We start from the raw sequence: 13,253 nt of genomic DNA, 5'->3' as shown, positions 1-13,253 counted from the left end.
AAAGTTGTTGACAGATTCGCACGAAATGTGCTGGACACGTTGGGTGTGTGGCGAGGACGAATTGATTCAATTTTGGTAAATATCCGAATCCGGATCTGGATACGAGAATTATTTAATTTTTAAAGTGATCCTTTACCATTGAGAGATGGGGCCAAAAACGAGAGTACTGTATAGCATGATATTTACCATCGCCGGAGAATTTGGAGAGGGTCTTGCATTTGGGTCCGTTTGTTTGTTACATGGCAATTTTTTTTTTTTCACAAGTATGTTGATCGCCTCCGTTTGTGTGTTTATGTGTGTGTTTGTTTGTTTATTATCTTGCCAAAACTAAGTTTTTGCAAGATATGTTTGTCAGCTTGTATGTTTTTTTTTTTGTTTGTTTTTTTGTTTGTCTGTAATCACGTATAAATCACTCTGCAGAGCACAGTTAGCATTGGAAATTTTTGTAACTTCGCATATCAGAGGCCTATAGAGGTCCCTTTCAGTGCATAAAATTTTCAAGGTCAAGGTCAAAGGTCAAGGCCACTTTGTCGCAAATCAGGGGAGTCGACGAAACCCTTATTTTTTGAGTAATTTTGATCGGATCGTCTTCAAACTTCATGGGAATATAGTTTATGGTCTGGCGCTCAGCTGATTAATTTTTGGTGGCGATCGGCCTTGACCTTCATGGTTATCGCCTGAGGTCAAACATTTGACCCCAAGGTCAAATTTTCAAGTTTTAGGAACCATATCGTGTAGTACCTCAAATTGAACACCTCGATGAGTGCTTTCTAGATATGTCAAGCTTGAGACATTATGATGTCATTTGGTGACGTTATGAGGCAAACGCATATTTTTCATGGTTACTCTGTAGAACGATTCTCATCGGAATCTCTCGTAGGCAGATATTCCTCAAGGAGTCGCTCCTGGTGGATAGCAGCTCTGTCCACCTCAGTGTGACCTTAAAGAAGTCACACGTGGTCACCTTTTGGCAAGATACGGGTCTATTTGTCTGTCCGCTCGCCTCCAGCCCAAACTGCTCAACCGACCGTTCTGAAATTTTCAGAGATCAATCTCACCAACCCTGCGACGGTCCCGCATTGAGGTTTCGTAAAATTTGGTCGATGGAAAGGGTCTACATGGGCCAATTTGAGCCAACTTTTCTGAAATTCTCAAATTTCATCCGATTGACTGGATGGAAATTTGAACAGGGTTTTCATATCAGGTCGTTGAATTCAACTACCATTTAATTTCAAGCTTAAAAGGTCAACATAGGCCTAATTTATAAAATTGACAGATCGGTCCAAAATCCCTGCACAGAGTATGGTTCACACATATGATGTCATAGGTCACATGGTTTGGCAGCCATATTGGATTTACCCAAACACTGATGTAAATCTTCTTTTCCAGAACGGCTGGACAAATCGAGGGGAAACTTCACACAAGTTTTCCCCAAGCCAGGGGTGTACAAGTGGCCCTTAGCAAGCATTCCACATGGGGAACGAGCATGGTATTTTTATGACGTCATGGGTGCCTTCATGCCTGGTGTTGGCTTAATGGTTAGGGTGGTGGGCTTTGGATCCCAGGATCCTGAGTTCAAATCCCACTTTGCTGTTGAATTAATACCAGATGGGATTGACTCTGACTGTCATCTTTCCGAGGTTGGCAAAATGAGTGCCAGCTTGCTGGTATCCTGTGTCGGAGTGGTGACCTGTCCAGGATTGTGCCCAATCGACAAGGAGACTGCTTAGGCAGCACCAAAACTGCACAGAATATTGCCCCAATGGATGGATGGATGGATGGGTGCCTTCATTATGACGTCATAATTGCATATGTAGAAGTGCTACATCCGATCAGTATAAACATTTTTGAGGGTCATCTTGGGATAAAATAGTGCACAATTTTTTTCGATTATGTCATCGGTCACGTGATTCGGCAGCCAGATTGTTTTTGGTTTGTTTGTTTGTTTTTTAACCTTCAAAAATCTTCTCTGAAATGGCTGAAAAGATGGAGGCCAAACTTTACACATATGACCGCCTCTCCATGAGGAACAAAAAGGTCACACATATGACGTCGTTGGTCACATGGTTTGGCAGCCATATTAGATTTGCCCTAAAATAAGATTTACACTAAAAAGACTACGAGAAGTCCTGGCAAGGCTTTGCAATCTCTGATTGCTCTTTTTCTTGTTCAAAAATGTATTGGGCCTGAAATGTTCTCATGGATCAGGCATTACGTGGTGGAGCGATGAGCTCTACTGAGTGCCCTTCTAGTTACCTCTGCCACCGAAGATGAAGGAGGTTATGTTTTCACCCCTATCTGTCTGTCTGTGTACAGGATATCTCAAAAAGTTGTGGACGGATACAGATTAAATTTTGTGGACAGGTTGGGTGTGTGGCAAGGACGAACTGATTCGATTTTGGTGAAGATCCGGAACCGGATCTGGATACGAGAATTATTTAATATTTCAAGTGATTCTTCACCATTGAGAGATTGGGCCAAAAAACGATTTAGTGCTGTATCGCATGATATTTAGCCTGGTGTTGGCTTAGTGGTGAGGGTGGGCGGCTTGGGGTCCGAGGGTCCTGAGTTCAAGCCCCGTTGGCTGCTGAATTAAATACACCAGGAGGTTGACTCAGCCTGTCATCCTTCCGAGGTCGGCAAAATGAACACCAGTGAACTGCTAAGGGGGACACTGCATCAGCGGCATAGCCACGTCTCAACCAATGATGCAACCAGCAGCCACAGGCTGCACGATAGAGAGAGAGACAGAGACAGAGACAGAGGCAGAGACACAGAGAGACACAGACAACGATATTTCAAAAATGTGTTGGGCCCGATATGTTCTCAGGAATCAGGCATTACGTGCTGAAGGTATGCGCTTTACCGAGTGTCATTCTAGTTTATTTTTGTTTTGCATTCCTATAAATTACCATCATTTCATTTACAGGGAGTAATTTGTTCATGCTTGTAACACTGTTATGACATTTTATTACCTCCACCACCTAAGGTGAATGGAGGTTATGTATTCACCCACGTCTGTCGGTCTGTTTGTCTGTGAGCAGAATATCTCAAAAAGTTGTGGACAGATTCGTAGGAAATTTGGTGGAGAAGTTGGGTGTGTGACGAGGAAGAATTGGTTAGATTGTGCTGAAGAGCCAGATCTGCATCCGGATGTGATAACTTTTTAAGCGATTCTTCACCATTGAGAGATGGTACCAAAAATGATGTATATATTTGATATTTGAAAACGTTGTGGACGGATTATGGCAAAACTTGGTGGATGAGTTGGGTCGGTGAAAAGAACAAGCTGTTTTGATTTTGGTTGAAGGCCGGATCTGTATTCGGACATCAATGAGATACAAAATGTAAACTGTTCAGCCTGGCGAAGGTATGTGCCGTTCTAGTCGTGTTCAGATTTTATGCCTCGTTTCTTTTTTTGTCAATGAGTGTTTTAGATGTCTGCTGTAAATGATCTTTAAAATTGCTGCAGAAACGACAGCACAAGACCTGTATATCTGTAATGGGGATTTAAAAAAAAGCATCTGTGATGATGAATTCCTGAAATTCTTGTGCTTTTTGTGTGTACCAGGAACTCCCAGTGCCAGCAATTGTTGCCTTTTATTGGACAACTGAGCACCAAGTACCCAAGAGCCGTCTTCCTGGAGGTGGATGTGGAGCAGTGTCAGGTAGCGTAGTTTATAAAATGAATTGTCGGTTTGATTGAGTTAATTATTGGAGAAAATTCTCCCGATGATTTGAGAGATTCATGCTGTTAAATTTCCTAGTCTCATACCCCGCTTTCTAATGATCTTTGAACTCTCGGCTACCCCCTGTCGTTTACGTTCCCTCATTTATGATTTCAGACTGTGGCATCTCGCCACGGGGTGGCTAGCACATTACCATCTTTCCTGTTCTTTCGGAACAAGGTTCGTGTAGACCAGCTACAGACGGCTGAACCCGGTGCACTCGAGGAGAAGGTAAAGCAACATCTTGAGAGTGACGGTGGATCTGATGGAGATGGAGACATTCCCAGAGGCTATGTAAGATGATGACTACGACTGAGTTTACTGCTTATTCCTTTCTCTTGAACTTTGTAAACTTTCCCATTTACAGTCTGACTTTCCTATTCTTCTTCTTGTCTTCATCCCCTCCCTTTCACTCACGCAACCCTGCTCGAAATGTGTTTCCTTTGGTTCATCTCAATGCAGCTTTTGCTGAGTTATCTGGACTCATGCTTCAGAGGTTGACGATTCAGTCCAAACATTAAGCATTATCTCTACTTTCCAAATATATATATATATATATATATATATATATTTTTTTTTTAATGTATATATACAGTATAGCTTCCTCCAGCGCGGTTTCCAATTTACACGCTGATTTTAATGCGTCAAAACCTTCCCAATGTGAGGGTGTGTTTCACATTTACGTAATCGTGGCCGATGTTTTCCCTAAGAGATATATATTATTCTTATTCCTTGTCCAAACAAGGGAGGTCTTCTTAGGCTAAATACAAGGCTAAAAAGACCACCCTTGTGTGAAGAATGGTTAATTAATATTTAATTTATACATACGATGATACGAGTCGCCTCCTACCGCCATCGTGATCGCAGTTCAAATTTACATTCTGGATTAATTGTGACAAAAACAGCCAGTGTTTTCCCAAAGATTTTATCCTTTTTCCTTATTCCTTATTACTTTCCTGAATTATTATTTAATTTATATACACGTGCAGTACGAGTTGCTGCTCATGCTGTGTGTGTATTTTCATTAAATTATAAATAAGCGTTTATATCAATAAACCTGTCGCCATCAAGTTAACTTACGTCGATCATTATGGCTCCCAAAAGACCCAATTTGAACCAACGAGAGAAGAAGAAGATGAAAACGATGACCATGGAGGTCAAACTTGATATCCTGAAAAAAATTATCATCAGTTTCCACTTCATCTTTGGCCAAGCAACATGGCGTGAATGAATCGACCAGAAGGACGGTACGGAAAGCCGAAGATAAATCCCTACACAGAACGTAACAGGGAGATAAAACGGAAGTCAAAGCAAGTGCCTAGAACACAATTCTTTCAGCCTAATTCAGCAGCTACAAGCAGAACTTCAACCCCTTCCACCAGCAATTCAACACCTAAACCTCCAACAACCACCTCACAATAAGATGAGTTATTTTATCATAATACAGTGGTATTATGATACCAACACTTATTTTAATGTATATTTAATAATGCTGCACCATTCCATACAAAGAAACGTTTAAAAAAAAAGCAAGAAAAGCTGTTTTAGGGTCAGTTTTTGGGGAGCCTGGAACATATCCCCAATTTCCCATACGTTTAATGATTCCTCCAACACGAGGTTATCCCAGAACGTATCCCCCGCGTTGGAGGAAGTTTTACTTTGTGTGTGTGTGGCTGAACGGTGGCTGATCAACGAAAACATATCGGGCCCAATACATTTTTAGCTCGCCTGTTCGAAGAACAGAGAGCTATAGCGATACCCCCGGCGTCAGCGTCAGCGTGAGCGTGAAAATGTTAAAGTTTTTGGTGCAAGTTATTTCCTTTCTAATGTTTTTGTCTACCACACTATTTTTTTACTGATTGCAATATACAAATACATATATTGCTTTAAAATTATTTGGATCAGACTTCACTGCAATGCTTTATAAAAAATATTATTAGACTCGTCTTTTAAAAACGATAAATGTATAAACAGGCGAGCGTTGGGTGGCTTTGATTAGAATATGCTATACAGTACTATATCGTATTTGGTCCCATCCCTCAATGGTAAAGAATCGCTTGAAAAATTAAATAATTATCATATCCTGATCCGGATTTGGATCTTCACCAAATTCAAATCAATTCTTCCTTGTTACACACCCAACCTGTCCACCAAGTTTCATCTGAATCCGTCCACAACTTTTTGAGATATCGTGCTATATATCATTTTTAACCTTATTTCTCAATGGTGAAGAATCACTTAAATAATTCAAGTGGTCGGATCTGGATCTGGATCTTCACCAACATCTAATCAGTTCATCCTTGCCACACACTGAACCTGTCCACAAAATTTCATCCGGATCCGTCCACAACTTTTTGAGATATCTTGTATACAATCAGACAGAAAGGAGTGAAAACATTCCCTCCTTCACCTTCAGTGGCAGAGGTAAAAACATCCATGGCTAAAGACTATTTACTGTAGGTGAATGGCCATCTCCATTCATGGGATAGGGTGGACGTCAAGTAAATGTATTTTTTTAATGAGAGGGTGGGAGAAAACTGAGTGGAGGAGTGGGAGGTTGAGTGTGTAGTGGGTTGGCCGGGGGAGATGGGATAGGAGGGGAAACGGTGTATTTGGTGGGGAGGGAGGATTGGAGAGCTGTTTGAAAATGTCATTTTTTCCCATGTAATTAGTAGATGCCCTCAAATATTTTATCGTATACGATGTGTAAAATGAATTTAAATCGATGCCATTCTCGTGACTTATGTAAACGCGGCTCACGTCTTTTTTTTTTAACAAAATATATTTATTATTTTAAATTAGGTTTTGCTTTGACTTTGAAATGCGACAGGGTTCAGTTCATTCCGTGTGCTAAGGGAGGCCAAAAGTCAATTTTTTTTCCAAATAAAGGACGTGAACTTAAATCTTTTTTAATTGTTAATTTATGAAAAACTACTTTGGAAATCGTCTTTTGTGATGGCCTTCCCGACATGGCATTTGATGGGACTATATATTTAATTTTCCAAGTTGATATCATGGGGAGAATGAGGTTGTTCGGGGTTTTTTTGTGCAATAGGTCATTTGGTCTGACAGGATGGTGCAAGGTTGTGCAATGGCATTTGAGTTGTCTCGTCTGAGTTTGATTCGTCACCCAGCCATCACTGGTTCTTCACAGGCAGGGTGTTGCATCACAAAGTGCACCTCCCTCGAGTGGATGATAAGCCGGGTCTCCCAGGTTAAGCATTAAAAAAAAAAACACAATCTTGCATTTGTGGTTTATATTCCAGTGATGGATCAGTCTGAACTTTGAAATTTATTGTTTCAGTCACCTTGTCTGTTTTTGCAACCACCCTAAATCATGTTAGATTATGGCATCTCCCACATCTAATAGAGGGATGTAAAATGATTTCACAGGTAAACAAGATGTTGCACATTGCCGAGCTCGAGCCAAATGTAATTACCTCTGCCACCAAAGGTGGACGGAGGTCATGTTATCGCCCTTGTCTGGTTGTCTGTTTTTGTTTGGCTGTGAGCAGGATGTCTCAAAACGTTGTTTACTGATTTGGATGAAATTTGGTGGATAGATTGGGTATGTGATGAGGACGAATCGATGAGATTTTGGTGAAGATCTGAATCCGGATCCAGACATGAGTATTTTTCTAATTTTACATGTGATTCTTCACCATTGAGAAATGATGCATGTGTAGCATGATATCTCAAAAGGTTGTGGATGGATGGATGATAAAACTTAGTGAATGAGTTGGGTGGATGACGAGAACAAGCCAAAAAGATTTTGGGTCAGCTCTGCAGATCAGTGGGATACAAAACATGAGTGGTTCAGCCTGGCGGAGGTACGTGACCCAGTGCCATTCTAGTTTATTTTGTGTATTTGTCTAACTGTGAGCAGGATATCTCGAGTGGACAAATACAGACAAAACTTTGTGGACAGGTCGGGTGTTAGACGATCAACTGTTTTGATTTTTGTGGCAGATCCGGATCCTAGAACTTTTTGAATGATTCTTCACCATTAAGTTAATTCGATTTTGGTTAAGATCGGATCTGAATCTGGATCTGGATCCGAGAATTTTAAAAGTAATTCTTTCCCATTGAGAGATAGGGCCAAGAAGGATATATATAGCACGATGTTTTAAAACGTTGTGGAGAGATTTGGACAAAGGTATGCGCTCTATCAAGTGCCGTTCCAGTTACCCTCACCGAAGGAGAGGGTATTGCGTTTGGGTCTGTCTGTGTCTTGTTTGTTTGTCTGCACAGAACTTTCGTGTTTTTTTTTTTCGCAACCGCTTGTCGGATTGAGATTAAATTTCACCATTGGTGCGACGACTCATGTAGAATATTTTAGTGTTAATTATGATGTCATAAGTCACGTGGTGTGGCAGCCATGTTGGAAAAATGGAAAAACTTTGGACCTCTGTATCTCTGAAACTGTACCAAGGAAATATTTTAAACTTGGTACACAGCAAGTACTTCTTATGGGGAATATGTGATTTTGTTTTTAATGACGTCAGAGGTTCCTTCATTATAACGTCATAATTGCACATGTAGAACGCAACATCTGATCAGTATGAACATTTTTGAGGGTCATCTCGGGATAAAATGGTCCACAGAAAACAAAATTTTCACGTCACTGGTCGTGAGATTCGGCAGCCATATTATCATTACTATTTTTTTTTTTTAATTTATTTTTTTGTTTTAAACCTTCAAAAATCTTCTTCTCTGAAGTAGCTGAACAGGTCGAGGGGAAACTTTACACACATGACTGCTGATCCATGAGGTACAAAAGATTCACACATATGATGTCATAGATCACATGGTTTGGCAGCCATATTGGATTTATCCTAAAACCTATAAAAAAATCTTCTCCAGAATGGCTGGACAGATCGAGAGGAAACTTCACAAAAATCTTCCTCAAGCCGTGGGTGGAGAAGTTTGTTGAGGAATAATTGATGGGTCACATGGTTTGGCAGCCATATTGGATTGAAGAAAAATATTTAATAATGTTTTCTCTGGAACTGCTTAATCAATCGACGTGAAACTTCACAATTATGATCTCATCTTGATGTGGAATACGTTTTAAATTTCACCTTTATCGGATGCATGATCTGGCAGCCAGCATTATTAATTTTTTTGATATCGGTGTTTTTTGTTTTATTTATTTATTTTTTGAATAAGGCTCACTTGGCTGTGCCTGGATGGGTTTGAGGGAAGAGGAGTAGGAGCTGAAATGTGAATCCTGTCCAGGTTCCTCCTGATGATTTCATTTATTTGCTTGTTTGAGTTTTCTGATTACTCCAATGCAGTACTGTACCTATTTCTTTTTCCATTTGATTTGAATTGAATGTATTTTAATCCAATTACAAATTCAAATGAATGATGAATAATAACTTTTAAAAACGTCATGGGTCAGGTTCAGGTGTCCGATCAAATCGGGGTTGCATCAAAGTGGGACGATGTCTTGGTACCCGGTCATCACTGCCAGCAATTATAAAGTCTCAGTTCTAATAATGTTTCCTATTAATTACGTAACACACCAGTACACAAACACCACACAAAATACATTACACGAAAAAAGTCCTGGCTCGGGTCTGCAATCTCTGATTGCTCTTTTTCTTGTGTTTGTTTTCCTCACAAGGCTGTGCACATGTTTTTGCTGTCCTGATCACGTGATTCTTTATTCTGTCCACTACCAGATGGACCTCGGAACGTTCATTTATAAGGCTGGCTGTGAGTGCCTCAATGAGAGTGATGAGCATGGTTTTGAAAACTGCTTGCAGAAGGATTCCACCTTTCTGGAGTCAGACTGTGATGAACAGGTGAGTTGGTTGAAGGGAGTGAGTGAGGGTTACTTATAAGAGTGCATTAACCGTACCTCCTTTAAAATATTTCCACAACTTTATTAAACTTGACTCGGTTAATCAGAAGGAATCTCTTTGGTTATATAGATTTTCTATTCAACAGGGACAACCTTCTCCCACTACTGATGAACTCTATAAGCCAAATGCAACCCTCAAACAACTCAGCCGTTCCTTCTCACTAAAGCCTCTGATTTTAACTCAAGTTGTTTTGTTCGCTTCTGCAGCTCATCGTGTCTATAGCCTTCACACAGCCTGTGAAGTTGTACTCCTTCAAACTGCTTGGCCCAGACAATGGTAAGTCTGATTACATGAATGTTGAAAACTCTTGTGCTTCATATTTATGGGTTTAGTTTACATTAGGATGAGGTTGAGGAGGCAAGCAGGGAGATTGTACATTGATAAAAAGATCTATGGTGTTGAGTTTTTGCAAGGTTCAGAATGTTGCTAAAATAGGTCCTTGTCCTTGGATTAGAAGAGCAAATTAACCCAATTCCCTGAGCAGAATTTGTACTTGTCTGGACAATACTAACTTGGATTTTTCATTAAGATTTAGTGGGTGTAATATTAACACAAGGTGAACAGCTTTCCCTGATCATTTTTCATTTATTCAGATAAGATAGCTGGCTTAAGATCCTGTTTGAATATTTGACATACTAGTTGATGCTCTTGCCCACACGGGATTCTAAACGTGGTTGGGATGCAGACGGCAAAAATGCAATTGGCATCTTCTGTCATTGAGGCGGCAAGCTGGGAGTAACAATTCACATTTATTGCCACATCTGATGCAATTTAAATGCTCTAATGGTGGTGAGGTGCTCCTTTTGAAACTGTTTCTTCGATATATATATATATATATATATATATATATATATATATATATATATATATATATATATATATATATATATATATATATATATATATATATCAGCATAAAACTGACCCCGGGGTCACTTGGGTGGGAATCACTCCTCCCCCCAATCAGTCATCGCACCATGCATACCACATTCGCTCCACTCACACACTTGGGCCCACTGTCCCACACTCATTCCTCACACACTTTCCATTTCGCAACTCACACCAACACTCTATACTGCCATCCTTCCAAACTAAATCCCCTGACTAACTCGTGCTCCCTCGTCATCCCTTATTTTCATGCACGTTCCATTTACTCTACGTAGCTAAGCTACGTCCCCTCTACACATTTCCATGTCTGTTCATGTCTCCAAAAATCGAAAAATTCCCATTTCCTAAATCTAAACTGAAACCCCTCCAACTAATCCATTCCACGGGCTCCATGAGGCCTTGTCCCTGCCCCATGAAGCCGGTCTAACTATCGCTAACCCATCCCCCTAACTAGTAGTTCCTGTTCCCCCTGACAGGGGGGTCTTCCACCCCTTGCCCAGGGAATCCTGTTCACCCGAAGCGAGGCTTGCTTTTTTTCTTTTTCCATGCGCACACCAGCGCGGCAACTCGCAACCTGCACTCTTTCCCCGTGACGTCATGTCAGCTGTTCACGTTTCTCGCACCTCGTCCCTTATCGGACGGTACCATCCGGCAGGGATTCCCCTCCTGCCAGATTCCAACCATACGTGTAGCCACGACGTCACCCTGCGCATTAAAAACAAGCCTCGCGTTTCGAGGGGTTCCCCACGCGAACGCATGTGCTCTGCTCGTCGGAGCTTCACACACGCTCGCCTGGAGAACCCGTCCGGTCCAAATCCATGTCCAGCCTACGTTCTGTCCCTCCGCGGGATCGGCTAATCCACCGCGTGCGTTTACAGACCGGGCTTCACTCCCACAGGCGCGCACCTTGCGGCCTCGTGCGTAGCACAGCACGGACCCCACGCTCGCTGCTGTGCCAATCCGGCACGATCCTCAAAACAGCTACGGCCACTACCCGGCTTTTGTCCCTCATCTGTCGCAGTCGTCGTCGCCATTCAATGCGCACACTCCTGTGTGTCACGACGCTCACACACCTCACCATTACACTAGGACATGCGGTTGCGGTCTCCCGCATGCTAACCGCCATCTCCCTCACATACAGCGCTCTCGCACACATGCGGTCTCTCTCACACACGCTGTTCCTTCCACCCTCGGTGTTTCTCTCACATCCTTCGAAACCACACACGCTGGAACAACCACACTGGGGATTCGCTCCACCACAAGGGTTCCCAGGGCCTTCACACCCCCCAAGCCTCGCGTGCACCCATTCACAGCACTCGCCCCTCCTAACTCGCTCGGCACGACCGGACCCACCTGGTCGAGATCAGCTTCAAGGGGGAATATTCCCTCCCCTCATTCCATAAGGAGGCCAATCCGGCTGCTTGCATCGGGTTCCAACACATTCCACCAGCTCACCCCCATTGTCCTCCACTACCTCTACGTGTGTGTGCTCGTCAATTACCTGTAGTTTCTCCTCTACTTGTTTTATCTCAGTCACCTCGTTTATTATTTCCGTTTCTTCCTGGCTCCATTTTCCTTCCCATTTGAGTCGTTCTTCCTCTCTGAGCCCCTTTAGTTGTTCATTTTCTTTCCGGAGCTTTTCCATCTCCGTGGACTCAAATTTTGCCCTCTCCTTGAGTTGGTTAATTTCAACCTCGTTTCCTTTTTGTTTTCTACTCCACCGTCTCTCATGTTCTTCATTCTCCAATCTCATAGTTTCCTTCATTTTGTTGATCTCCCTGTCCTGTTTCATTCGTTCTTCTGTCTGTTTCTTATTCCACTGTGTCTCTTGTTCCTCCTTCTCCAATCTCATAGTTTCCCTCAATTGGTTAATCTCCCTTTCCTGTTTCATTCCTTGTTCTGTCACTATCTCCTCGTACTCCAACCTTGCTTTTTCTTTCAATTGGTCAACCACAAATTCATGTTCTTTTTGTTTTCTATCCCACTGTCTCTCACGTTCTTCCTTCTCCAATCTCATAGTTTCCCTCAATTGGTTAATCTCCCTTTCCTGTTTCATTCCTTGTTCTGTCACTATCTCCTCATACTCCAACCTTGTTTTTTCCTTTTGCTGTTCAGTTTCAAATTCATACTCTTTTTGCTTTTTATTCCACTGTCTCTCTTGTTCCTTATTCTGCAATCTGGCCTTGGTTTCCAGCTGTTTGATCTGTTCAGTGTGGTTCCTTAACGTTTCATTCTCCGTTCTCTTTCTTTCCTCTTTTAACATCATCAATTCGTTTTGTAATCCCGTTTCTTTGTTTTGGTGTTTCAGTAACTCAGAAGCTTTCTTTTCTAATTCCGTCCTCATCTCCACACCTCTTTCACATTCTTTCTTCCTCATTTCATCCATTCCCTCACCGAATTCCTTGCTAATTTTGACCCAATACTTTCCTCTTTTTACCTCCTGTTCCAGGCTTTCTCTTTTCCGATTGCCTATCCTTACCTCTTCCTTCAGTAGTTCCAATTCCACATCGTGTTTCCGTTTTTCCTCTTCCAGCTTCGTTTTCCATTCTTCTTCTAAGTTATTTCTATCCTGGGAGTTACTAATTTGCTCCTCTTTTCTTTTCTTCAGTTCGCTCTCCGCACTTCTTTTGCATGCTTGCTCTCTCCTTTCATTCGTTCTCTCACCGTTTTCTTTTAGTTTTCCCAGATATTTCTCTGTTTTGTGCCCGAAGCCCGCCAATGTCCGCCAGCCTCGCCTGCCATGATCACGTGGTTTCAATCGTTGGTT

At 41.9% G+C, this 13,253-nt stretch overlaps 1 protein-coding gene across 2 annotated transcripts in view; it reads left to right on the top strand.

Annotated features, from left to right (window-relative positions):
• Window positions 1–13,253, top strand: part of TXNL1 (thioredoxin like 1) — a 65,856-nt gene that overhangs the window by 14,620 nt on the left and 37,983 nt on the right. Inside the window, exons 2-5 of one of the 2 annotated variants that reach the window (XM_085877221.1) lie at window positions 3,572–3,668; window positions 3,909–4,022; window positions 9,416–9,538; window positions 9,805–9,874. In XM_085877221.1, the coding sequence (XP_085733347.1) occupies window positions 3,572–3,668; window positions 3,909–4,022; window positions 9,416–9,538; window positions 9,805–9,874 (404 nt within the window). Of the gene's footprint in view, window positions 1–3,571; window positions 3,669–3,845; window positions 4,023–9,415; window positions 9,539–9,804; window positions 9,875–13,253 lie in introns of both variants that reach the window. The other variant, XM_085877220.1, reaches the window with a different exon arrangement.

This window comes from Eptatretus burgeri, chromosome 4 (genome assembly GCF_056783735.1).
Source record: "Eptatretus burgeri isolate ZD-2024b chromosome 4, Ebu_testis_v1, whole genome shotgun sequence".
NCBI lineage: Eukaryota > Metazoa > Chordata > Myxini > Myxiniformes > Myxinidae > Eptatretus > Eptatretus burgeri.
The sequence above is the reverse complement of the archived record's forward strand: the minus strand, read 5'-3'. Positions and strand labels throughout refer to the sequence as shown.